Raw genomic sequence first — 24,462 nt, forward strand, 5'->3', positions numbered from 1 at the left:
GCACTTTTGATCACTGCAATGCCTGAAGACAGGGATTCTGTCAGACATGAATCTCACAAGATCAGACATGCTTCTTGAAAAGGTTGTTGGTGTCTGTCAAGATGATAGGGGATCGGCCCAGTGTGTGCGCTTGTACTTGATGGAGCATCACCTCAGCATGCTTATTCTACATACACTTGTGTAAAACGTATAGTCCTTTCTTTATATCATGAGTTCAACTTGTAGTTTGGGATGGAAACTCAACACACAGTGAACACTCAATTCAAGCAACTGAGCTGTATATCAAAGGCAATGTAATGGTATGCAAAATGCTTGGCATCACAGAAGTATGTTCTCTGAAGATCCAATATCATATTTTTTAAAATAGAACAATTTCAACTATATTCAGAATACGCTTATGTCCAAGACTTTGCACCCAGTATTTGTCTTAACACATACCAGATCAAGATCATGTGTCATAATTGTGAACAAGTAGCCTATAGCCTTAATAATAATAAGGGTTTGGAAATGAGTAATTTTCTTTTCATGGGCGCTCTTTATGCTTACACCCACAGTAACTATTCATTCACCACAAAAGAGTGAATTAGTACATCACTCTAAACTTTGAAAAATAAGCATAGCTCAGCATAAGCAGTATCTTGCAGGGCTAAAGCTAAAGGAACACAATACCAGGCAGTATCATGATACATCTCATGTGGATTCATGTACATAAATAAATATTATTATACGTTAAATGATTATACAAAAAAACAAAAACAAACAAAAAAAATAGAATTTTGTTGTAATTTACTGGCTTTCTTGCAGAATTTCATCTGTGGACTAGTTAGGCTAAACCCTCAAAGCCACTGTCACAGAAAACTTTTAAATGGGCGTTGACCATTTTTAATATGCTCCTTATTCAATATCTAAAATGCTATCCACCTGGTTAGCAGATAAACTGGATGTATGTTTGCAAGCGCAAAGGCAGAAATAATCAAAGGCTTCATTACACCTGTCAATGAACAATGCACTATTTAAACAAAATAAAGCACCTTTTTCCAGTTGAACAGCTTAAGTGTGACATACCTAATCATGGTTGCTGGTCTGATCTGTTAATAAGAAGCAAAGCTCCATTAATGGAAACAGTCATCGGTTAACCTGAGGCACCAGTGTAAAACGAGAGTGTGGAAAGTGAACCTGCATACCAAGCATGGTCAGTGGATCCGACGGGGTCATGTTTGCTTTGGGCAATGCCGCTTTTCGTGCTAATGACCTGTATCCTTTGGCTCCAAAATGTGGCTGTTTTGGAGGGAAGACTGAGAAAGCGGAACAAACTTCAGTCTCGTAGCTCTGTATGGTGTCAGAGTTGCTCCATTAATCCAAGAGCAACTAGTTAAATGCTTGAAAGGGTTTCTTGTAATCTTCATTACTCAAGCGTCAGCTGTTTTGCTACATGAAAGAAACATCAATGTTTAGAAAATATCAAATCTATTTGACTAATGGATTTTCATTTGTGATTACGTTGAAGATTCAAATTTTGAATAATAATTTAAAAGTAATTCAAATTTGCTAATGAATCATTGGCCACATTCGCACAGCAGCAGAATACAGTTACGTTCTATAACCAAGCTCAAACCTGTAAATTTTCAGGACTCACAACCGCATTCTCTGAAAACCCGCGCAGTGTGAATGGAACCGGACTGGATAACTTGTTGTCTGTCATGTCATTAAGTGAAAGAGAGCCGCTCTGCGTTGCAAAAATGCGTGTCTCTACCATGTGTTGCTTTCAGTTATTTTATTTTTTTTGCTTTCTGTTCCTTGACATCTGAAGATTTTAGATAGTTACGGCTCTCCACCAGAGCTATTCCCGTCAGTTTTGTGTTCTACGGGCAACTCAAATGCTCCAGATATAAAAACTCCTGATATTACTTTGGTCTCTGTCGCTAAGGTTAATGGTAAAATAATACAGGCTTGACTCCTGTTGCACTGTAAAATAAAAATAAAAATAAATAAAATAAAAAAACTGCTGCCTTAAATTTTTAAGTACAATCAACTTTTGTACTGTTTCAGTCATTTCAACTTAAATTACATTAAACTGACTTAAAATGATTTGAATCTTGTATAACTTTAAAAAAAAAAAAGTAGAAAAAAGTAGAAAATTGCTTAACTTATTTTGATGAGTTAAAGCAATGTAAAAACACGTTGTCATAACGTATTGATCATTGTGAACGGCTATACAGATTTATACAGTATTTGAGATGCTACTGTAAGTTGCTGTTTGAATGGGATATTTTGAGACTCACATCTGTAAATAAATATGGGTGTCAATCGCAATAACTGACAATGTGAACCTAACCATTTAGACAGATCTATGAACTGGTTTGATTAGTTCATTGAAAAGAATCATCTCGAAAGAACGATATTATGTCCTGCAAGCGAGATATCTAGCCCATTAAATACTTTGGAGCAGACTGTAACCAGCAAACTGTATATTCACAATTCAAATTTCTCTGAATTTTTATATTTTTATGATTTTTATTTATTGAAAACAAGACTTTTCAGCAAAGAAAAAAAGGGATACTAATGTTTTACTCAATATTAAAACCACATTTGAAAACTTTGGTCTTTTTGTACCTTTTACACTGCAGAAGAGATGCTGTTTACCTCACAAGAAGTGTTATAAAAATACCAGGGCCAGGAAAGAGGTGTGTGCCACATCCTTAATCATGTCACAGTGATCCAAACATTTTTGTGTAGGTGCAAAATTCTACCAAAAATTTCCTGCAGTGCTAGACAAGTGGGGATAAAAGTGCCTTTTCATGGCAAGTGTATACTTGAGTGCATACTTGTGGAGGCAAAAGTGGGTATGTTAATGTGTGGAGGGGGATGTAACATGCTCAGCTTTAGATTGTCAAATAAAAGTCTTTACGCTACTATCATCAGAGCGATTATTTTTTAGGGTTCATAGCGGGTTGATGCAAACTACAGTATCTAAAACAAAGAGACCCGCAGTTTTTTGAAAAGATTGAACATTTGCATTCCATGAACGCAAACACTTAGTCTAAGTCTGAACACCAGTATTAACCCAACCATCACTACAAGCGAGAGCACTGAAAGGGAGAGGCTATGCAAGTTTATGCACTGCAAAGACAAGCCCACAAAGTGAAAGTGCTGCAAATTGAGCATAAGCTATTACAACATAGAAAAAGTTGTAGGAGCATAGATTAAGGGCTTTAAGATGAAGGATTTGTTCAACAGGAATTGAGGAATTGTTGCTCAACCAACAAGTATGCACATTCACGTACCATAGACACCAGGTCTATTGCATCTACGTAATCACTGCCATGGAATCCTGAAAAAAATAAAATAATTGTGCAACGATTTCAGTCTTTTTCTAATACTAACATTTAGTTTTGTTCACGCATTACCAAAAAACAGCATAGACTAAAAGATTGATTTTAGAATTTAAGAATCAATATCGGTTTGACAAAATGAATATTGAAAACCATTAATTGATATTGTCAAACTAGCCCCAGTATCAGTTGCTAAGAACATTCTATAACATCATGTTCACATTATTGTGACTTACAGAAGATGTTTCTTACTACTATTAGCACATAAAAAGGCAGAAAAACTCCTCTAACAGGTTAACCTTAAACCTAGTAGCCATGCATCCTGGTAAAGTAACCTGATTGATGTAGGTTGTGTAGATTTGTGTATAATAGGCTAGAAAATGTAAGATGACATCTGATACAGACTAACCGATAAAAAAAGTTTACCAATTCCAATACAAACGTCCACTTTTTAAAAAAATTGACCGAAGTCTAAGAATCTACAAAATCCATTCATGCCAGCACACTGTATAAGTGATACTATAAATGGCCTTGTTTCCAAGAAAATGCATTTACTGTAAAAGTGCACTATTTTGTAATGACTGATTCATTTATTGTATTTCAAGCAGTGACTATAAATTATTGATGTTGCTTTCTGATGTTCTGCAAAGCATCTTATCTAAACTGACAAAGTGAAAACAGAGATGTTGCTCTGCAGGTCTGAATCCTGTAGAACCACAGAAAGCCCTTAAACTGTGCTACTGTTTTAAACTTATGATTTATGAACACATTAAAGGCAGTTGTATTTAAACTTTAGATAATATACTGATAATTACATTTTTTAAAACATAAGATGATTCTTCACCAAGTCTCATTCATCTCTTATTACTGTGCACGTGATCACACAGAACTTTCAACAGTAAAAACAAATGAATAAGCATTAACAGATGAGACTTTAATAAAGGTATTATTGAACAATTACAAAATTAAAATTAACAAACATGCATTCTTAGCTCACAATGTATGCTGTTGAACTCATAAGGTCAAATGACTGTACTAGTTGAATACATGACTGGAACGTACAAGAAATTCAGGTTTAATGGAGGGCTATAGGCTTCACTTGACAAGAGACATGTGGTACACGTTTGGCAGCACCACTTGGTTTTCATGGTAAAGCATCTTGTAGTATGACTAAGTACATTATAATTTACAAAGTTAAGTCAACATCTGTCTTGGTTCTGGACAGAATTTGAACAGTCATCTGGTTCTAAGTGCCGAGCCATAAGCCATTGAAGTGATAGTTCACCTAATAAAGGACATTCTGTCATCATTTACTCACCCTTATGTTGTTCCAAACCTGTAAGACTTACTTACTTACTTCTGTGGAAAATCAAAGATGATGTTGAGAAAAGGCATACAAAAAAGACAATGGGGTCCAATGAGGTTGACCTTATTCAATCTTATTGACTTTCATTCCATGGACAAAAACTTCTATATTTCTTCAAAATATCTTCTTTTATGTTCCACAGAAGAAGGAAAGTCATTTGGAACAACATGAGGGTGAATAAATCATGATAAATCACCCTTAAAAATGACCTATAAAATTACTTAACAAGTGTTCACTAAATTTTTTATATGATCCATCATTCTGAAACAAACCAATTGAAGCCCAGGTTATATTGCCTCCAAAACCCCTGGTGAGGTCCTAGTTCCTTTTATTGTTTTGCCCCCTAAAGGACTATTCTGTGTGGCCGAGAGTGTTCAGGGTCCCTGGCCTTGCACACAGATGGTGGGGGTCCCTCATTATCAGGGCCACTCTCTAGGTCAACAAGAAAAGCCTTTTGGGACCCTGGGAATCACAAGCGACATGGATTACAACACAGATTACAGGGAGTGGAAGGAGACACAAGACTTGAAATTATTGTGCCCCCTCCATCCTACTCGCAATAAAAGCGTATGAGTGAATAGGGACGGAGCGACAGGCCTTGTTCTTTTGCATGCTTAAAGTCTAATTATCATCAGCTTGCAGTATATAATGCTGTGACCCCGACAGCTGCTGAGAATTCAATTGCCGTCACGCTGCCATTTACAATCAAGGCCTTTAATTCGCACCATGTGCTGTTCAACTTCCTAAGATTTAAAGCCCTTATCACACATTATTCCCACCAGGCTATCATGTGCCAAGCCTTGCTGATATTCATAGTAAGAAAGATGCCGTCTGGAATCTGGATCTGGTAGGGTGTGTTAGTGTGAAATACAAGGGATAATGAGCAAAAGGATTCATTATTTTGAAATCACATGCTTGTTTACTGTACCTACCCATTAATTTTCTTCTAGTTTAAAAACCTTACCATCAGCCCAATATGAATCTCAAAATGAGAGTTGTATTTTATGCAATTATGCACTGTCACCCCGCAAAGGGTACAAAGGTTAATTGAGTCCTCAACCATACTTCAGATCTCAAAGGTAAACAACAAGACGTCATTACACCGAAACAACCGATGTTACTGAACCAACCAACCACCTAAACAAAACACTTTCTGTGTAAACAACCAAATCCAACCCTCTGACGCAGACACATGCTGATTCCCCTCAAAGCTCGCTGGGACGACCATAGATAAACACAAGTAAAGAAAACACACAAGTGACAAAACAAGAGATAAACGTTTTATGGAAGGTTTCTTTTCTGCAAGAGTTCTGTCAGCCTCTCAGATGCGACAATCATCTTCGTCCATAATCATTTTTACTTACATTTTGAAAGTGTAAGGGTAAGTGTAAGCTTTAACCTAATTGAAAAGGCTTTGTGTCGATTCTTTTTTCTGCTCTTGCGCTTCAGAGCACAGGGGTAGGGATGAAAGAGATGGGAGAACAGAGGGAGCTCAACCTCTGTGTCTCCATCTGCTTTCTCCGCGCCCTCCACCCCTCATCGACCCCTCTCTCCTTCTGCCCCTCCATCCCACAGGTGTGAGCTTACCTCCCCAAATTACCCCCTTCGTGTACCCCCGCCCCCCTTCAAGCCCCATGCTGAGCTTAAGTAGTGCTCTTGCCTGTGAGCCTAGGGCTACAAGTTCTTGCAGCCATCACAGCAAATTCCTACTAAAGATCCTTGATTACGCCGCCAGTTGATGGAGGGTAAAACAAACTTGACTTGTATCACAGGTTTTTATTAACTTTATCAAGCGCCACAGTTTGGATTTGTGCATTGAAAACCCGATTTGGATTTGTTGCCCATGAAAAAGAAAACTCAAAATCTAGTTTAATACACGTACCACAATCTAAATGTGCTTTGATTTCACTTAGGTTTTATATGGTTTATATGGTAGAACATATCAAATTAATCTTATTTCATTAGTGTTTTAAGTAATTAAAAGTAACAGATTATTATCAGGGAATTTTTTACTTAATTTAATTTCGAAATTATAAACATGCTTATCAAAAAAGACGTGAATTCAAGTCATTGTCTGTATGAATTGCATTTTAAATAAGAGATTCAGAGAGATATCATATACACCCTTGTAACTTTGCTTTCACTAGGGAAAAACAAGCATCAAAAAACAACTCTATCATGTAAAGAGAGACATCAGTGTACATTATATTCTTCACTATGCGAGTGATTTATGAACTTTTCAAAGAACCACACATCATTGTTCCTACGAACAATCCACAATCTCACAGGAAAATGATATACAGGACATAAATACAATGCCTTGAATGGCGGCTGAAAACCTCCTGCCACAAGATTAAGGCTATGCTATGCAGTGGGAAAATGTTCTTGGGTGCAGTTGCTTCCAGATTCTCACCATACAAAACTAACTTCAGTAAGAAAAAGGATGTCAATGGTGATATAGGGCCACACAGTCTTGGGAAAGTGACAAGAGTCCTTTCATCAGTTGTGTTTTGGTTTTGGAAACAGTCGATAAGTAGTAAGTTACACTGCGACACACTTACCACGCAATGCAAGATGACAGGCCAGCCTTGGTGACAAAGAGTACTCGAGGCTCAAGAGCCTTTCTTTCTCTTTTCATCTCCTTTTGCTCTCATTGTTTTAGAGTGTCTCTGTAAAGCTGTCTAAAGAGAGGTGGTCTACATAGAGGGTAGGGTTAACGGCTTTCATGGGAAGCGCACATCTCGATCTCACCTTTTTCGTGCTCATTGGGCTCTAATGCATTCATTACCTCTCTTGCGCACATCTGCCTCACGTAAATCCCATTTCCTGTCTATTGAGCGCGCCCAGTGGCCTGGTGCTGGGGCGATGGCCGCCACACGTTTCCCATGGCCTCCTCACCCTTCTGCTCACTCCAGCGTCCCTACCCCTATTGTTCCTCATCTGTTCTTCCCCACCCAGTGAACACTGTTGTCTGCCCACCAACCCCTGCTTTAATCCAACACCCCTCCTCTCCCCAATACACTCTCCTTTGATAACCCCCTTTCCTAGCCAAGACCCCTGCTGCTAAAGCAGTAGCCTGGCAGCTGGAGCAGTTGACCATGTTGGCTCAGCTGCTGGTTCTCGGGACCCGAGTGACTCTCAGCTCTGCATGAGAACAACACTGGGAACTGGCTCAGGCTAAATTTCATTATCCAACCACTCTACTAATTAATTAAGGAGCTGTCCAATGGGAGAGCTTTGGATAATTACTGTACCTGAGATACAAGAACCAGTCATATCCGATTTCATGTGTAAGGGACAGTGCACTGTAAAATAATTTGCACCAGTGTTGTAGGACTCTAGAGTTGGCTTTGTCTTGTCATGGGTCTTGATTCAGATTAGGGCTGGGCGATAAAACGATAACGATAATTATCGCGATATCATTTTTCTCGATAAAACGATATCAAGAGTTCGATAAATGTTCGATAATGTTTATGCGCCAAAAGCAGAACGAAACTCATTTGAACCGCGCGCCACACGGACCATTTATCCGCTCGGCTCAAAGTCCAAACGGCAGCGCGAGCTCACTAGAGCAGATGCGTTTACTCTGATCGCTCTCGTCACGAGATCCAGTGAGAAGCGCTTGAATTCAGCGAAGAACACAATGTCTCCGTGATTTAAACCAGTTTAAAGGCAGATGAAACAGTGCTGACAAACAGGACACTGACAAACACTGTGCACAACGATACAGTCAGAAGGCTTTTCCGTCTACAAATTCCCATCATTTACCATGGATTTACTGTAACGTTAGCCTGGTAATATTAACTGCACCATGAAATGTGGGATATACATATTGAATTGTATTATATTATTAATGTAGACAAAGTCTTAAAGGACTAATGGAATATAATTACAGTATTTAATAATGTATTTAGGCTACTGTTTTTCATACAAATACCATAGAAACCATAAAGTTACATTTTGCCATGATAGTGAGGCTACAGGGTATGCCTGCTTTCATCTGTGGTTGTCATGATCTAAATGCATGATACTGGATGACCAATGGTTAAGTTTAATAAAACTCAAAGAGTCAGAATATTACATTTTACCAAAAAAAAAAATTAGCACATGCAGAAACTAAGAAATTCCAATAAATATATTTATTTTGTTAAGAAAAAATGACAAATGTTTGAATGTTCTACCTCAGATTGTGAAATGTTCACCTGTTTGGCAAGTGTTTGTCATGATATGTTCTGACAATAAAGAGTAGTTTAAAACCACAGTTAACGCTCTGGTTTCTACAACTTTCACTTAGGAGCAAAAATCTGCCTTTAAACTTGAAAGAAATAAAGATTTGAGTTTTATTGTGATAATTATCGATATCGACTGATATAAAAAAAATTATCGTGATTTTTTTTTTTGGCCATATCGCCCAGCCCTGATTCAGATGTACTTTTTTTAGTCAATCCATTTGAGATTAATAAACCTTTGCCAGGGCAGCGACATGTGTAGTTTTAGACAGAAATGAAAACGAGGCTGTAAGGGATAGAAGTAGAGTGTGTTCAATGGACTGTACTGTTGTTTAACAACAAATGTATTGTTTGGGTGATAAAACATCTTCCCAAAAGACTTTTAGAAGTCAAAAACTGCATAAAACAATTTTGAAAGTTGTGAATTGTGAAAAACTCATTTCAGAGAATTTTCAAAGTTGGAAACTTTTTTCTTTCAGGTTAGGGGGATGACAAAAATATATTCCAAAGAAGAAAAAAAAAACGTGGACATGCGAGCTCCATGTAGGCTAGTAATTTTAGCGGCTATGATTTTCGCAATATAGCAGTTCAGTACACTTGAAATCAAATCGTGATATAGACAAGTGTGTGAATATTAAACTGCAAAAAAAAACGATTTAATACGAATTCTACATGCTCTGTGTGAATGAATGGAGCAGACGATGCGCAGTTTCATTTACCTCACACAACCACACACACGCTGAAGCACGTGTGATGCTCGAGCCGTTGTTTGCCTATAAGGACACATGCTACACCCCCTGCATGCATTGTGCATTCCTCCATCACATTTTCTAGTATCCTGGGGCCTCATTTTTAAAATGTGCGGTCTGCTGATAGACTTCTGCTTGTTTTTAAACACTCCTGTGCGTTGATCATTGTTACCAATCACAGACATATCCGATGAGTGTGTGAACACAATGGCCAATCAGATGTGTTTACGATTCAGCTCAACAGCACTCAAAGCGTCACAATTAAAAATTTCATTAACAACTTGGTACCGAAGCCAACAGTCATATTTATAAAAAAGCTCTTTGATGTAGAAAAGTGCAGCAGATTTAATTGAAGCTTTTATTCACATATAAACATTAATCAATGCACACATCAGTTATGGTAAACAGAAGCTCAAGCATGCTTGCTTGATGTACAAGAACCAATGAGGTTCATTCGTGTTACGCGGCATGTTTGAACTTCCACAAGAACCTATGAGGTTTGTTCTCGTGCGTCAAGCAAGTATGGCTAAGCTTCTGCTTATGCTAGCTGGTCCATGTTTATATGTGAAAAAAAAAATCTAAATTCAATTTGTTCATCATATAAAGTGATCATGTCTCTTCACAAAATTTAGACTAAAACCACTCAATTCATATGGATTAGGGCTGTCACTTTTGAGAAAATTCAAATTCGAACGGATATCAAATATCAAGCAATGTATTCGAATATATTCGAATATCTACGGAAAAAAAAAAAAAACGTAACGGAGATTCAATCACAAATTTATTAACAGCCTGACAGTCATAAACAGGACTCAGGCCATAGCCTGTCTGAAAAAAAAATGTTTGAATTAATGTTTGAAACAGCAGGTTATCAACTTAATCTATATGAAGTGCCACTATGCATAGCCAATCACAAAATTAGGCTACATGGAAAAAAAGGTGCCGACCGGTTGTGCAGGAAAGTATGCAGTCATACGATGTTAGACGCCTGGTGATGCTCTGGCCGTCTGCTGTGTCTCTGACTCCGATGCCTCATTTGGACGGTAACTCGACTAGACAGGTGAGCGCGAAGATTGGATGTCGAGGATGCGCAAGTAAACTTTTTTTTTGCAAATTCGGCAAACTACCTTATCTTTAACGGTTACTTTACCATCTGCGGTGTAGAACCCGAAATATTTCCAGACACTCTTTTTAGATGAGTTGGGGTCGTAATTGTCCGCTCAGGCGTTCTGTGCGTTATCTTCCATTTTCAAAACAGGGTGGCTGTTGGCTATTATTCGTTTGATTTGGTCATGGGCCTACGCTACAATACGTTTAGAGCGCCTGCTACTGGATGAGATGGCAAACAATAAAATAAAAAACAAACGGTCTAATCATTGACTGTAAAAAATGCGCTACACATGGCACTTTAAAAACCGGATAGTTTATTTATAGTTCGATTACGGATATTTCACGTCATGTTCGAATGCATATTCGAATATCGAATAAAAAGTGACAGCCCTAATGTGGATTAGTTTTACGATCTCTTTATGAACTTTTTAAAGCATCAAATTGGTATTTGCGTAGACTGTCAACAGAGGGACGGAAATCTCTCAGATTTAATCAAAAATATCTTCATTTGTGTTTTCCGAAGATGAACGAGAGTCTTACGGATTTGGAACGAGTAAATTATGAAGAATTTGGCAGTGAACTAACCCTTTAACTATTAATCATACACTGCAAAGTGACAACTTACAAAAGATTCAATTAATCACGAGAATTTCCAACAATGAAAGAAGCACACAAAAAATGTATGACAAAGTCCAAAAACAGACAATAGTCATAATCATCCATGCCCTAAAACTTAAACAATTTCTTAGACAATTAATCGCCACTCAAATTTCATACTCGTGACAGCCTAAGTACTGACTAGAGGTTGGACGTCTTCAGATTTTTAAGTCGACATTTATGTGATGAAAGTCAAGTCATCGTCGACTAGTCGCTGATAACGTCATTAATGAACAAATAAGCCTGAACCTCGAGCCGAGACTCAAACGCGGGTTGCCTTGTGCACAGCTATGGCATATGACACAGCGCTGCCCACAAGACTATTGCTTCTACATAACAGCTTATTTTTATCAGTTCTTTTGTCTTTGGGTCATTATATTTCTCACAGATTTCTGCTTGTTCTAAATCAGATACAGATTAAGTAGCACAGTAAAGATCCCTATAATAGTAATTAGTATAGTAATTATATTAATAGTACAGATCTATTGCGTGTGGATTAATTCTACCTGGCAGTGTCTCTACTAATAGTGAAGCTGTGGGTTTTAGTTATTAAGAAATATATGCTAGAACTTTTCAGTTTCTAAGCTATTTTATCTGCACTACTGAATGTTTCCGTGTGCGCGCGTTCCAAACATGATGTGCGACCTACTGTCTTGTATGTGTGTTACAATGCTTCAGCGCATTAATTTAGAACGGCGATTAACTTGCGTGTACAATAAGCTGTTTAAAACGTGCATTCACCTGATAAATTTTTGAGTATCCAGGTGGTATAATCAAACATATCTTGTGGAGCAGTCTCGGAGTATGCATATATTTGTAATTTTAACTGTTGGAAACAGAGCATAAAAGTGGACTTCAAAGATTTCTTATTCTATTGCGCCCTCTATAGGCTATGATCAGTGACTAGTCGACATCAAGCTTAAGTCAAAGTCTGTGCAACCCCTGACTAATTGAAAAGGCATTATTTTTACCCAGCCCTACTAGACAACACATTGATTCATTGAATAATGCCAAACCCTGGAGGTGAATCTACAAAAGGCTTGGGTGCAAAGGTGAGATGGGTGGCAAAATTTGAAAATACAGGTGGTGGAATGGATTGGAAGCAACCGTGTACTGGTACATGGCAGCAGGGCTGTGTGGGTGGCAAAGCGCCTGTGACTCAGTGATGCGGCTGGTGCTGAAAATTTCAACTTCCTTCAGAGAGGCAAAGGTTGTAGGTGTGGGTGCATAGACTGCACTTATCTTCTGTTGCACCTGAAAAGGTGTCTGGATGTTTTCTGACCTGCACTTTAAAGCGCTCACTTGTAATGCATTTAAGACCTCCTATGATCATTCATAATGGAAAAGCAGGACAATTAAGGCCTAATTATTCTTTTCTACTAGCCTGAACAGGACTTCATATGCAACACTTTGTAATTATTAGCACAAATTATATCTATGAACTGACTGGCCTAAACATATTTATTTTCTCTCTAATGGAACATATTCCTAACACAAAGCAAATCTATTTAAATATCCTGCATTACTATGACCTAGTACCACAGCATCAATTTTAAAGCAGAATCCTGCCTTTTTACAACAAATACACTATAAAAAATTATTTCATGATTTACTATTATTTTACTGCATATTATTTTGTCAAATCAACTTAGATCATTAATGTTGTTTAGATAATATAATATTTTGAGTTGATTAAAACAATCCCTTTTTTGTATCAACTAGCCTAAATGTTTTAGTTATTATAAACTAATAGTTAGTTTGTTTTAGTTTTGAGTGAACTCAAAATTTTAAAGCAACCAATCTGAGCTTCATTTGAGCTTCCGCAAGAACCAATGAGGTTTGTTTTCATGCATCAAGCAGTTGAGCTTACAACCAGGTTAGTTACTTTAAAAAAAAATTTAACCAAGGATTATTTTTTACAGTGTAGATATGCTTAAGTGTTTAATCAACACATAATTATTACACTGAGAATAAAAGCCTTAATATGCAAAGGCAAACGAATGAGAGCCTGCCAAACATCGCCAAATATTTGTGGTATTCGGTAATTCCACTATAGAAATCATGCTAAAATGTCGTAACCATTTGTGCTGTTTCATGTTTAGGAACATCTTGTTTAGGAAGGGCATTACTGAAAACAAAATCTGGCCACCGTCTGAGTCACCAGTCTCGTTTATACACAAACAGATTTATTTTTTATTTATTTTTTTCAGATGATGATATTTTGATGCGCTCTTAATGGTAAATATGTGCATTCCTAATGCCAGTAGTCTATGAAGGAGCATGGCATCCCTATAGCATTTAGTTGTAGGTGTAGTCCGAAAAGTAGTCTAACCAACCACCATTTTAAAAAAGAATAAGCCACTGAGCGAGGCCTGAGCATTAATACGCAGCACTTTATATCCATACTACAAGATTTAGTTTGTGTGTGACCCAAAGTAAAACATGAAACATCTTGAAATCCCTTACCCTCACATTAAGGGACTTAATCTGGAAAGAAAGCACCATGCATTCCATCCATGCCCGCACAGAGCAGAGGATGTGGATGACTAAGACACCTCATGTGCAACCGTGTATGTGGACCCAGGGTCTGCTTGTCAAACTATAGTAGGAGGAAGTATTACCACACTCTGAAAAATGCAACACACAGCTTGAGGAGAACAATCAAAGAGGAAACACCCACAGGTGCCCCGCAAAAAAAACAAAAAGGATTTAATGCATACCAGTACAACAGAAGGAAAAATTACGTCAACACAGGAAAACACTGGATGTGTTGACATATTTGGTACCACAGTTCCAAAGAAAAGGATTGGGATGCATGCCAAAAATCAGTCAGTACCAACAGGTTAAAAGATTAAATCATATATAGGCTATTTGAATATGATAGTAAGGTCTACAGATGTGTTGGCATGGGCCTTTAGCTACTACTCTATAGTTTCATAGAAATAAGAAAAGGAAGGCGATGCCAAAACAACAGATTAAAAAAAGATAAAAGCATGGTCAGGGTCACAAATTAAATTTAGGGCTTTGAGCAAAAAAAGCCGCTTAAGGCCCTTTCACACCGGATGCGTAACGAAAAAGCGAATAGTTTGTGTGCGAATAGTTCGCGTCAAAACCATTCACATCAGCCGCGACGCGAATTTGCGCGTCAGAGCAGAGAGTCTGAAGGGGAGTATGCTAATGTGCACAGTTTTTTTGCGTCTTCAACTAAACACAGTGAGTTTTGTAATGTCACTACACATGTAACACACTAAAGGCCCTTTCACACCGGATGCGTAACGAAAAAGCGAATAGTTCGTGTGCGAATAGTTCGCGTCAAAACCCATCACATGAGCAGCGTAAACACGGTCTCTATCTCTATCTTTGACGATTAGCTTTCTATCCCAAATGTAGTTTAGCCTTCTAGCCAACACAGCACAGGACTATACAACGACGAAAACTATCACACAACATACTCACAGTCGTGATAACCAAGTTGGTTGGCAATGCTACGCCACACAATCATTGTCCTTGTAGTATGTGATTGGCTGAAGCCTTTTCTGTCGCCTCAAAAGTAAAAAAAAATCGACATCGAAGCGGAAAAAATAAAAGTCGTTTTTTCGCCGCAGCACATTTGCGTTCGTTGTGGAAGCGCTCATTACACAAACAGCTGATCAAAAAATAAAACCATCGCGCGAATTATTCGTGCGTCAAAATCGCGTCCAGTGTGAAAGGACCTTAAGTAAGGAAGTTAAAATCATTCGACTAGAAACTGTAGATATCACACAAAGAATGTATAGTCAAGTCAAGTCAAGTCAAGTTTATTTATATAGCGCTTTTCACAACATAGGTTGTATCAAAGCAGCTTCACAGTAATAAATTAAAACAATACATCAATGTTTGTTTCTAGTGGAACGTCCACGTTTGGTAATGCTGATCAATAGTATCGTTGATTGATTAATTAAATTAAATATCCCCAAATATCCCCAACTGAGCAAGCCAAAGGCAACAGTGGCAAGGAACCGAAAAACTCCATCAGGTGACCTAATGGAGAAAAAAAAACCTTGGGAGAACCCGGGCTCAGTCGGGGGCCAGTTCTCCTCTGGCGTTTATGAACTAGAGACCGGATTTAACTGTAAGATTAAAAGTATTATATAAATGCCTGGCTGAAGAGATGCGTCTTTAAGTATAGTATAGTATACTAAAAGCAACCCTAAATAGTCTCACTACATTTTGTTACATGTTCAAAGTAAACACGGTCTCTGTCTCTATCTTTGACGATAATAGTGTTAGGTTTCTATCCCAAATGTAGTTTAGCCTGCTAGCCTACACAGCACAGGACTATACAACGATTAAAACTATCACACAACATACTCACAGTCGTGATAACCGAGCTGGTTGGCAAGGCTATGCCACACATTCCCCTGGTTTCACAGACAGGGCTTAAGACTAGTCCTAGACTAAAATGTAAGTCTGAGCTGTTTCCACTGAAATAAACTTGCACTGACTGATCTTAAAAATATATCAGTGCCTTTTTAGTTTTAAGATGCACATCGGTAATGTTTTTTTCTAAGCATGTTTATAAAAATTACTTAAATGTCCTAATTGATCTATGGTCTAATCCTGGCTTAGTCTAAGCCCTGTCTGTGAAACCGGGCCATTGTCTTTCAAATCGTTGTCCTTGTAGTATATGATTGGCTGAAGCATTTTCTGTCGCCGCAAAAGTAAAAAAAAAAAAAAAAATCAACATCGAAGGGAAAAAAATAAAAGTCGTTTTTTCGCCGCAGCACATTCGCGTTCGGTTTGGAAGCGCTCATTACACAAACAGCTGATCAAAAAATAAAACCATCGCGCGAATTATTCGTGCGTCAAAATCGCGTCCAGTGTGAAAGGGCCTTTAGAGTGGCTAAAAGATTATTAACATTAAAATGTGTGCGTAAAATGACCTCGTAATGAAGTCCTGTTTTTTTTTGTTTGTTTTTTTTATCCATGTAAGCTAATATTATAATGTATAATGCATTTGCTGTCTCAGTATGTGTATCAACTAGCTAATGCATAACAAACTGGGGGAAAACACATGAATTATTAAACTAATAGCTGCAGTCTCCTGATTGGTAAATACTGTAGCATTCCATTAATGCTAAAATCAAGAATTAAAATCAACAGTTATATGTATGATACAAAACACCTGTTCACCACCCCACTTCAACGCACCCATAGAGGATAATGTTTTGCTCATAGCAATCTACTAGTCAAGCTACAATCTACTACAATGTCTAAACTCAGCAAAAAAAAAGAAAGAAAAAGAAGCATCCTCTCACTTTCAACTGTTTTTTTCCCCAACAAATTTCTTAACATGTGTATATATGTGTATGAACATAAAGAGATTCAACAACTGAGACATAAACTAAACAAATTTCACAGACATTTAACAAACAGAAATGGAATGAGTCCCTGAACAAAGAGGGAGTCAATATCAAAAGTAGCAGTCAGCATTTGGTGTGGCACCAGCTGCTTTAAGTACTACAGTGCATCTCATCCACACGGACTGCAGCAGATTTGCCAGTTCTTGTTGCGATATATAAACCCACTCTTCCACCAAGGCACTTGCAAGTTCTCAAACATGTCTGGGGGCACATATGGTTACATGTTGTTTGCCATGCGAGGTTGATCAGCTGCCCTTCCTGTCTCCCTGTAGCACTGTCTGCATCTTACATTATGGACATGGCAGTTTATTGCTCTGTTCACATCTGCAGTCCTCAGCAGGACTAGGCCTACTGCATGTTCACACAGGTGATCACGGACCATGGGAGTCTATCTCCTGGTGTTTTTCAGAGTCAGTAGAAAGGTTTCTTTAGTGTTAGTGTCTCTAAGTTACTGTAAATGTGACCTTAATTGTCTACCACCAGTAAACTTTAAGGCCTTTTCCACACTAATACATTTTCGTTTGAAAACGCATCTTTTTCTCTCCGTTTTGGCCTTCTGTCCACACTGCGTTTTTGTCCTGTGAAAACTGAGCTTTCTGAAAACGCTTTCCCAAGTGGTTAAATTTGAAAACGCTGTTTTCGCATTGCTGTGTGGACTGTGAAAAGGTATTTGAAAACGAAGAAGCGTTTTTAGTCATGTGACGCATATTGAACTGTTAGATATGCGTTTATACCGCTATTATGCGCTATAACTTTCAAACTGTTGCTAAAGATATGTTACTTTGTAAACTCCTCATATTGCAGTCCTGCAAAAATTTACTCTCAATTGCTGTCCTGTGCCAAAACATGAGAGCAGTTGCGTTTAGACCAAACATTTAAAGGCGAGTGAGTGAGTGCGACCCGGACACATAGGCTAGGTGAATGATGAGATATTTTGCTTAATAAAATAATCCTGCTTGAAAAATAGCATGAGAACTTGATTATGTCTGTTCCATCTGTATCATCTAATTGAGCTTTTATGAGGGTTTTACACATGCACAGTAAGGTGAATTTATCGTTTTTAGACGTTTCATTGAGGATGAGAAACTTTTGGAAAATGCTTGAAAACGCTAGTGTGAACGCAGTTTTCAAATATCCGGGTTAATGTAGATTTAGCCTTAGTGTTTTAAGGACTGTTCCACAGGTGCACGTGCAATAATTGTTAATTAGTATTTATGGTTAAGCATGAAAAACTCATTACATTGTTTAAACCCATTACAAAACATATCTGTAAAGCTAATTTTGGATTTTACAAAATTATCTTTAAAATACAGTATTCTGAAAAAAGGATGTTTCTTTTTTGCTGAGTTTATATATCTTTTAGTGAGTCAGATGTCGCTTAATTCATTTGCTTAAAAATGTTTTAATAACTCGAGTCCTTATAATATTTAATATTTATAAAATCAAGAAGGCCTCCACTGAGGGTTGTCCTAACAATAGCATTTGCCCTGACTATATTCAAAACTGACTATATTCAGAATTATTGTTTATATATTTTTATTTATTTTTTCAAAATTGGTTATGGCAGAGAGATAGATAACAGTATGGACAACATTAATGATAATATAGCTTGTGTTCTAGCATGTTTCCATCATGTTCAGTGCAGGATCTCGTTTTATTCCTCAGTACCAACTGTACAATATTATGTGCATCAGGCTTTTAATAAAGCCTAAGGCAGCTGTGCCGCTTGTAATGTAAAGCATGTGCTCGAGGGAAAGTGGCTGCTTTCCTGTCTATAGCTTAATAGCGTCTTGCTAGCTAGCCAAAGATCACAATACACGATATCAGCAACATTTGAAATACGTCGTTTGTCATTCTGAATGCCGCTATATATGTTATGCTGATTGTGAAATATTAGACGGAATGTTGGTCGATAAAAGCAATGACAGAATGAATGGGGGTTGGGCTGCTGACAGCAAAATGATGAGGTGTGACCGCATCACTGACAGATGATAACGTGCGATTAAACTACAGCAACTCACCTGGTTGTAATGCACCCTAAACGGTCTCAGATAGTTCGAGCTGGTGCACGGAACCACCTGAATATTATTGATCTGCTCCATGGCTTTGATATAGCTGCCCACGGGTACTTCTCACCACAGATGGCAGAGCCGCAGACTACGGGAGAATGAGGGGAAATGTCTACGGAAGCCTGTGAAGGGCAGAATAAAGAACGCTGTTTAGTCTTTGCGTTGTAGTAATGTTCTGTAGAGAGGATGACTATGCGGACGCGGTGCAGAAAACTTCCAGTCAGCTATAGTTGCAGGTGGATAAGGTCATTCGTTCATTTATTTTTATTTTAAGGTTAAACAACGGACTCTGTCGCCTCAGCACGCCTCCTTTTCGACCTTTACCGGGCGCGCGCCTAGCGCGCGCATTCAGGTGTGTGCTTGGCTCGTGCTGGCATTACCTCACATAAGCGCCAACTTCAGGGAGCGCGTGATTCGCTAAATAAACCGCCAAAAGTCTTTAAAGAATTTAAACCGCCAAAAGTATTGAACAATTTTCTGTAAATCTTTGCAGAAACGTGCACTGCCCAAATCCCTGAATGATTCATTTGACCCCCCACCCCACCTTCCTCAACAGGACAATTAAGGTATTTGTTGTGGAATTATTATGTAGTAGTAGACTAGTATTTGTAGAAAAACTAATTTAACAAGAAAGATTTTGAATTGGGTAATAGCCTAACTTGTATTGTGAGTAACAACAAACTGTCTATTAGTTTTATTTCTTTTAAAATATTTATATTTTATTATGCATGTGTATATACATTTCATATAGTTTTCTCTTTCTTGATTCGTTTATTTTATTTATCTGCCAAATTAAAGGATCTTTTTTAACACAAAAATGGATTAAAAATGTGAAATAATTTTATTTCCGAGATGATAACTGGTCATCATCACACTCTCTTAATGAATCATGTGATGTAGTCAGGTCATGTGAATAATGTAGCATACTGTCTTCTTTTCATTCTTTAACCTACTTATACAGGCAGCCAATTCCATTCCAAACATATTTTTTCTTTTCCATCTAATGTAGGCTATTTCATTTGTTCAGTTCTTCATTTTCTGTCTCTTACCCTCACAAACACTCCACTATTGCAAAGTAAATCTTTCTGCTTATCTGATGGCCTTAAAACATCAGTGACCACTGAATGTCTAAACATGTGGTTTCAATGTAGTTGAAACAGAATGCAGCATTTGACATGGATGTCTTAAGAATCGCAGAGGTAAACTGTGTGTTTCATGATTGGTGCAGGTTTTTTTTTTTTTTTACTGACTGTATGCCTCTGCTCATCAAAACCAGCCGACAGAGCTTATCCTCTCTTGAAACATCTTATAATTATTTATCTTCAATGGTTGAGTCCTAGTAAAAGGTGCATTTGTGGTCCCAGTGCTGAAGTTTCACAACTGTTTTGTGACTCTTGGAAGGACAGCTGAAAGTAGGCTTTTTTTAATGAACTTAAATAAATTAAGGAGAACTTTTATTTAAACAAATAATGTGTTGTTGAAGCAACTTAATAAATTTAACATGCAACAGCGCATGTTAGTATTCTAAAGACAATTTAGTTTATTATAAAACTTGTAGGATGAACAAATAAGAAGATACTGGTTTCAGTACTGCCAATTAGAACAGTTTTTGTTCATCAACAGACATGTTTATCATGCCACCCACAGCCCAAGAACAAACGCCACTCTTCTGCACAAGAAACTCAAAAGCATAACATAAACTCTTTTAAATCTCTACACATTAAGCACTAATAAGTCTTTATCTTTACTGAAAAACACAAAATAACTGTTAATTTCAAAATGTACTCTCCTAATGCAGTCCCATGCAAAGCATGCTGGGAGCAACAGATCCACTGTCCACTTAGTTGTCAACAAAAATGATTCAAGTAGATTGAACCTAATCATATTAATTTGTGAGAACAAATAAAAAAAATAAGTTGCTTCAGCACATTTTAACAAAGTAATTTGAACAAATTTGAACGTAATTTGAAATTCAAGAGTCAGTAATGATAGAAGTGTATAAAACTGTATTTTGAGAGATGATGTTTGTTAGTCACCATCTTTTTCACAACCACAGAAAGTGCCCATATGGTGAAAATTTTCTTTGTCTGCTCTAGATCTGTGATCACAGCTTTCACATATATAGAGATGACATCATCTAGTTGGTTCATCATCGACAGGTGGAGAATATGTCTATTGATGGCTTGACATGATTTCAGAGACAGCAGAAGTGGAGCAAATTGCTAATTACACTGCATGAGGAATTCACTAGGGACCTACAGTATATGATTGTTAGGTCAAGGTTACAGACATAAAGAGCACGAAATTGGCTTGCAGTTCCTGAATAATGTATACTATTTTTATATCCAGCATTATTGTCTCATCCAAAGTATTTAGAATGAAATTGACATCCGATTTTTACTATTAGAACAGCTCTAGTACTGTATCAATTAATTGTCATCAATCAGATGTATTTAAATGCAAATAATTGTATTTGCATTCTTCTTCTACCCATTTGTTATGCAATATCCTTGGGCCTTTTTGTCTTATCCAGTAAGAAATCATACAAATATTGTAAACAAGGACACAAAAAAACAAAGACCCAAATGTTTTATTTCTCATGTGGTTGGTTTCTCTGTATAACCACAGTGATTAATGTGATGACAATTCAATCCACAATATACTCCACACCCTGTTCTTTCAATCATATTTCTCATACCTCTAATCATAGTTCTCAGAACTCTCCCACACGAACGGATTCCGCCCCTTGGTTCCCCTTTCCCGCCCCTTCCAATCTTCTGAGTTTGACTGGAAAAATACAAGTTCTAATTTGATCTAAATTAGATCTTTTGATGAAGGCGGGGTGGAAGGCAGTCGATAAGGCATCATGGAAATTCAGCGTGTTCCTTATAGACCCCGGGGTGTGCACCTTTCCAAACATCTTTAGACGCAATACTGTGCGGTACTGTGATTGTGGTTGCCTACAATAATACAATAATCAGTGCAATCACAAAAGCACCATACAGGCCCATGCCAGGAGGTGTTGAGAGGAGCTGAGGACGTGTAACACCCAGGATGCCCCGACTTTAATGCTAAATTCGGGGAGAAAGGGTGATGTCACCCAAACTGCAATAGGGCACTTGGTTTCTGACATTCCGAGGGTCCCAATCTCTTCAAGCCAGTTTCCTCCTCAGAGGGCCAGAAGTCGCACCCTCCATACACTGGCAGGATGTAACACTTTTGCTGGCTGATTTACATCTAAATAAACATTGCCAGACAAAACAATGTGCGACTGGAATGGAAACGCAGCCCTTTTTTCTCCACCCGGCCAATTGATATGATCCGATTGAACATGGCTGCACTTTTTGATAAGCAGTACTAGAGGTTCACAGTCGTAACTTTCAGAGTTGAAAAAGGGGTTCACTGACTGAGAGTTTAAGAGCCTTTTGTGGGGACACTTGATTTGAATATGTGAATACTGATATTAGTATTTCTTTATTACAAAAATATACATACTGTATATGTAAAATATTAAATACTTATTAGCTATTACAAAAGACATATATCATTTTTTTTATATAATTTATCATCTCCATTTTTTAAACTAACAAAGGTCAGTCAGTCAGTAATGTTACTGATATTAAGAAATACAAGCTATGAAAATAATGATAAACTTGCGGTTCAGTAAGTGAGTCAGATGTTGATTCACTAAGTGCTCGGATGAATCTAGTTCTGTAAAGGACTTGTCATACTGATTCAAACCGGTGACTTTTGCTGTTGAACTATTCATTAATTAAGAGATCCGGCTCATGAGAGTCATTCGTTTGGGAGTCAGACTAGTGGCATTGTATGTTATTATGGATGATATTTTTATCAAGGATCATTTTTGTAGTACACAATAAAAAATCGTTGTACCAAAAGAGATTAAACATCCACAGGACTTTGAAACTATTTATATGAGGCACTGTAAATATAGCCCTGTGTTCTGCGGCAGAGCTTTTGTGTGAACTGCCCTTGTTTTGAACTGTGCACAGTATCCAAATAAGTAGCCGAAGAAGTGAAAGTCTGAGAACACAAGATAACTCAAGATGAGACATGGCTCATTACACAGTCTATATCTTAAAGCTGAATGGAAAATGGATATCGGATCCCCCGGTCCTCCTTTCAGTCTGCATGAGGCCCCCTGCAAGAACCCCTGTATCTTATCAGACCATCTTTTTGGCTCGGGAGCCCCAACAGAGTGCTAATCCTGCATCCCTGTGCGCACCTCAGGGCGTCACTGTGGTTTGGACCGTCCCTTCACTCTGAATTACACTCTTTGGCATTGCAACACAAGCCAGGCCACTGCTGGCTCCAGAGAATACGTGGTCATGGAGCCTCACACACTCCTTTTCATATTTCTAGCTTATTCTCTGTCTCCTTTAGTAGTCTAGGCACAGTAGGTTTATCAGCAAGGGGTCAAGCAGGGATTTGCTGTTGCCGGAGATGACAAAGGTCAGACTTCTGGGAATGCACTTAGCTGAGGTGCCTGCAACCCTTCTGTTAGCGTTCACAGGGTGTCGAGCCAGACACGACATCCTGAAGAGATTGTGGCCTTGAAGGGCAGTTGCATATGGGTCAATGACATTTTAGTGAGGACATGAGTGTCCACGATATAGAAAAGGATCTTTTCAAAACACGTGGCAAGTTCTTAGAAATGTACTCTTGTATTCACGTTGGTTTCACATAGTTTTCACATAACTTTGATACCAGTCTAAACACGACAACGATGTACTAAAAACCGAAACGTTTTTCCTCTGTGTTTTTCACGTACATACAACAACGTTGTCAAAACGATGCCCAAAAATTCTAAAAAAAAAACACTGTACCATGGTGCCAGGCCATTACTTTGTAAAGAAAAACTATGTGCCTTTGGACTGAACACGTAATACGACAGTGGGAGTCCGCGTCTGTCGTGCCTCTGTCCTCATTGACTTAAATCAGATGCGTGCAGTGGGTTTAGTGGGGGGTAATTGAGAATGAATGGGGGAAAGTCACTTGAGAGGAGGCAATGGCTCCATCGCGCTTTGATATGATCGGTTATGATTGGGTATATGATTGATTTGTGCGATAAATCCTGCATCTTTTCTCATCGGCCTGAATGAAAACAAATGATGACCTGAATGATGACCTTTGATATACAGAATATAATAAAATGTGAGGACTTTGTCTCCTCATTTTAAAACACCACCGCACACCACTGATACACACATATGTATATATATATATATATATATATATATATATATATATATATATATATATATATATATATATATATTATTGACACACGCACATATGCAGGTGTGATGTGTGCGGCTTTGGGCGGGACAAGAATGGCCATTGCCTGTCACATCAAACGACACTTCGACCCTCCTCCCTTTCCAGGTAGGGCCTAAATTAAGGCAACCTGATCTGTGTGGAACTCGCCTCTCCTGAATAGTCCTTCAAAGCAGCAGGCCTCTCTTCCATCCAAGGCCTTTGTAATGGAAACCACCTCTGTTATTTTGCCCCTTGTATTTTCAGGCAG

The 24,462-nt window shown here is 38.0% G+C and overlaps 1 protein-coding gene across 3 annotated transcripts in view; it reads right to left on the reverse strand.

The window, feature by feature from the left end:
• The window catches only part of nudt14 (nudix (nucleoside diphosphate linked moiety X)-type motif 14), a 127,390-nt gene that overhangs the window by 18,065 nt on the left and 84,863 nt on the right, over positions 1 to 24,462 (reverse strand). Inside the window, exons 1-2 of one of the 3 annotated variants that reach the window (XM_079887207.1) lie at positions 1,185 to 1,428; positions 1,066 to 1,088 (exon numbers count right to left, since the gene is read on the reverse strand). The exons of 1 other annotated variant lie outside the window; for it this stretch is intronic. Coding sequence is in view for 1 of the 2 variants with exons in the window: in XM_079887205.1 (XP_079743331.1) it covers positions 18,867 to 18,947 (81 nt within the window). In the remaining variant the exon portion in view is untranslated. Of the gene's footprint in view, positions 1 to 1,065; positions 1,089 to 1,184; positions 1,429 to 18,866; positions 19,287 to 24,462 lie in introns of those variants that run through there. One more of the 3 variants, XM_079887205.1, reaches the window with a different exon arrangement.

The sequence above is a fragment of the Squalius cephalus genome (genome assembly GCF_949319135.1).
Source record: "Squalius cephalus genome assembly, chromosome: 12".
Classification (NCBI taxonomy): domain Eukaryota; kingdom Metazoa; phylum Chordata; class Actinopteri; order Cypriniformes; family Leuciscidae; genus Squalius; species Squalius cephalus.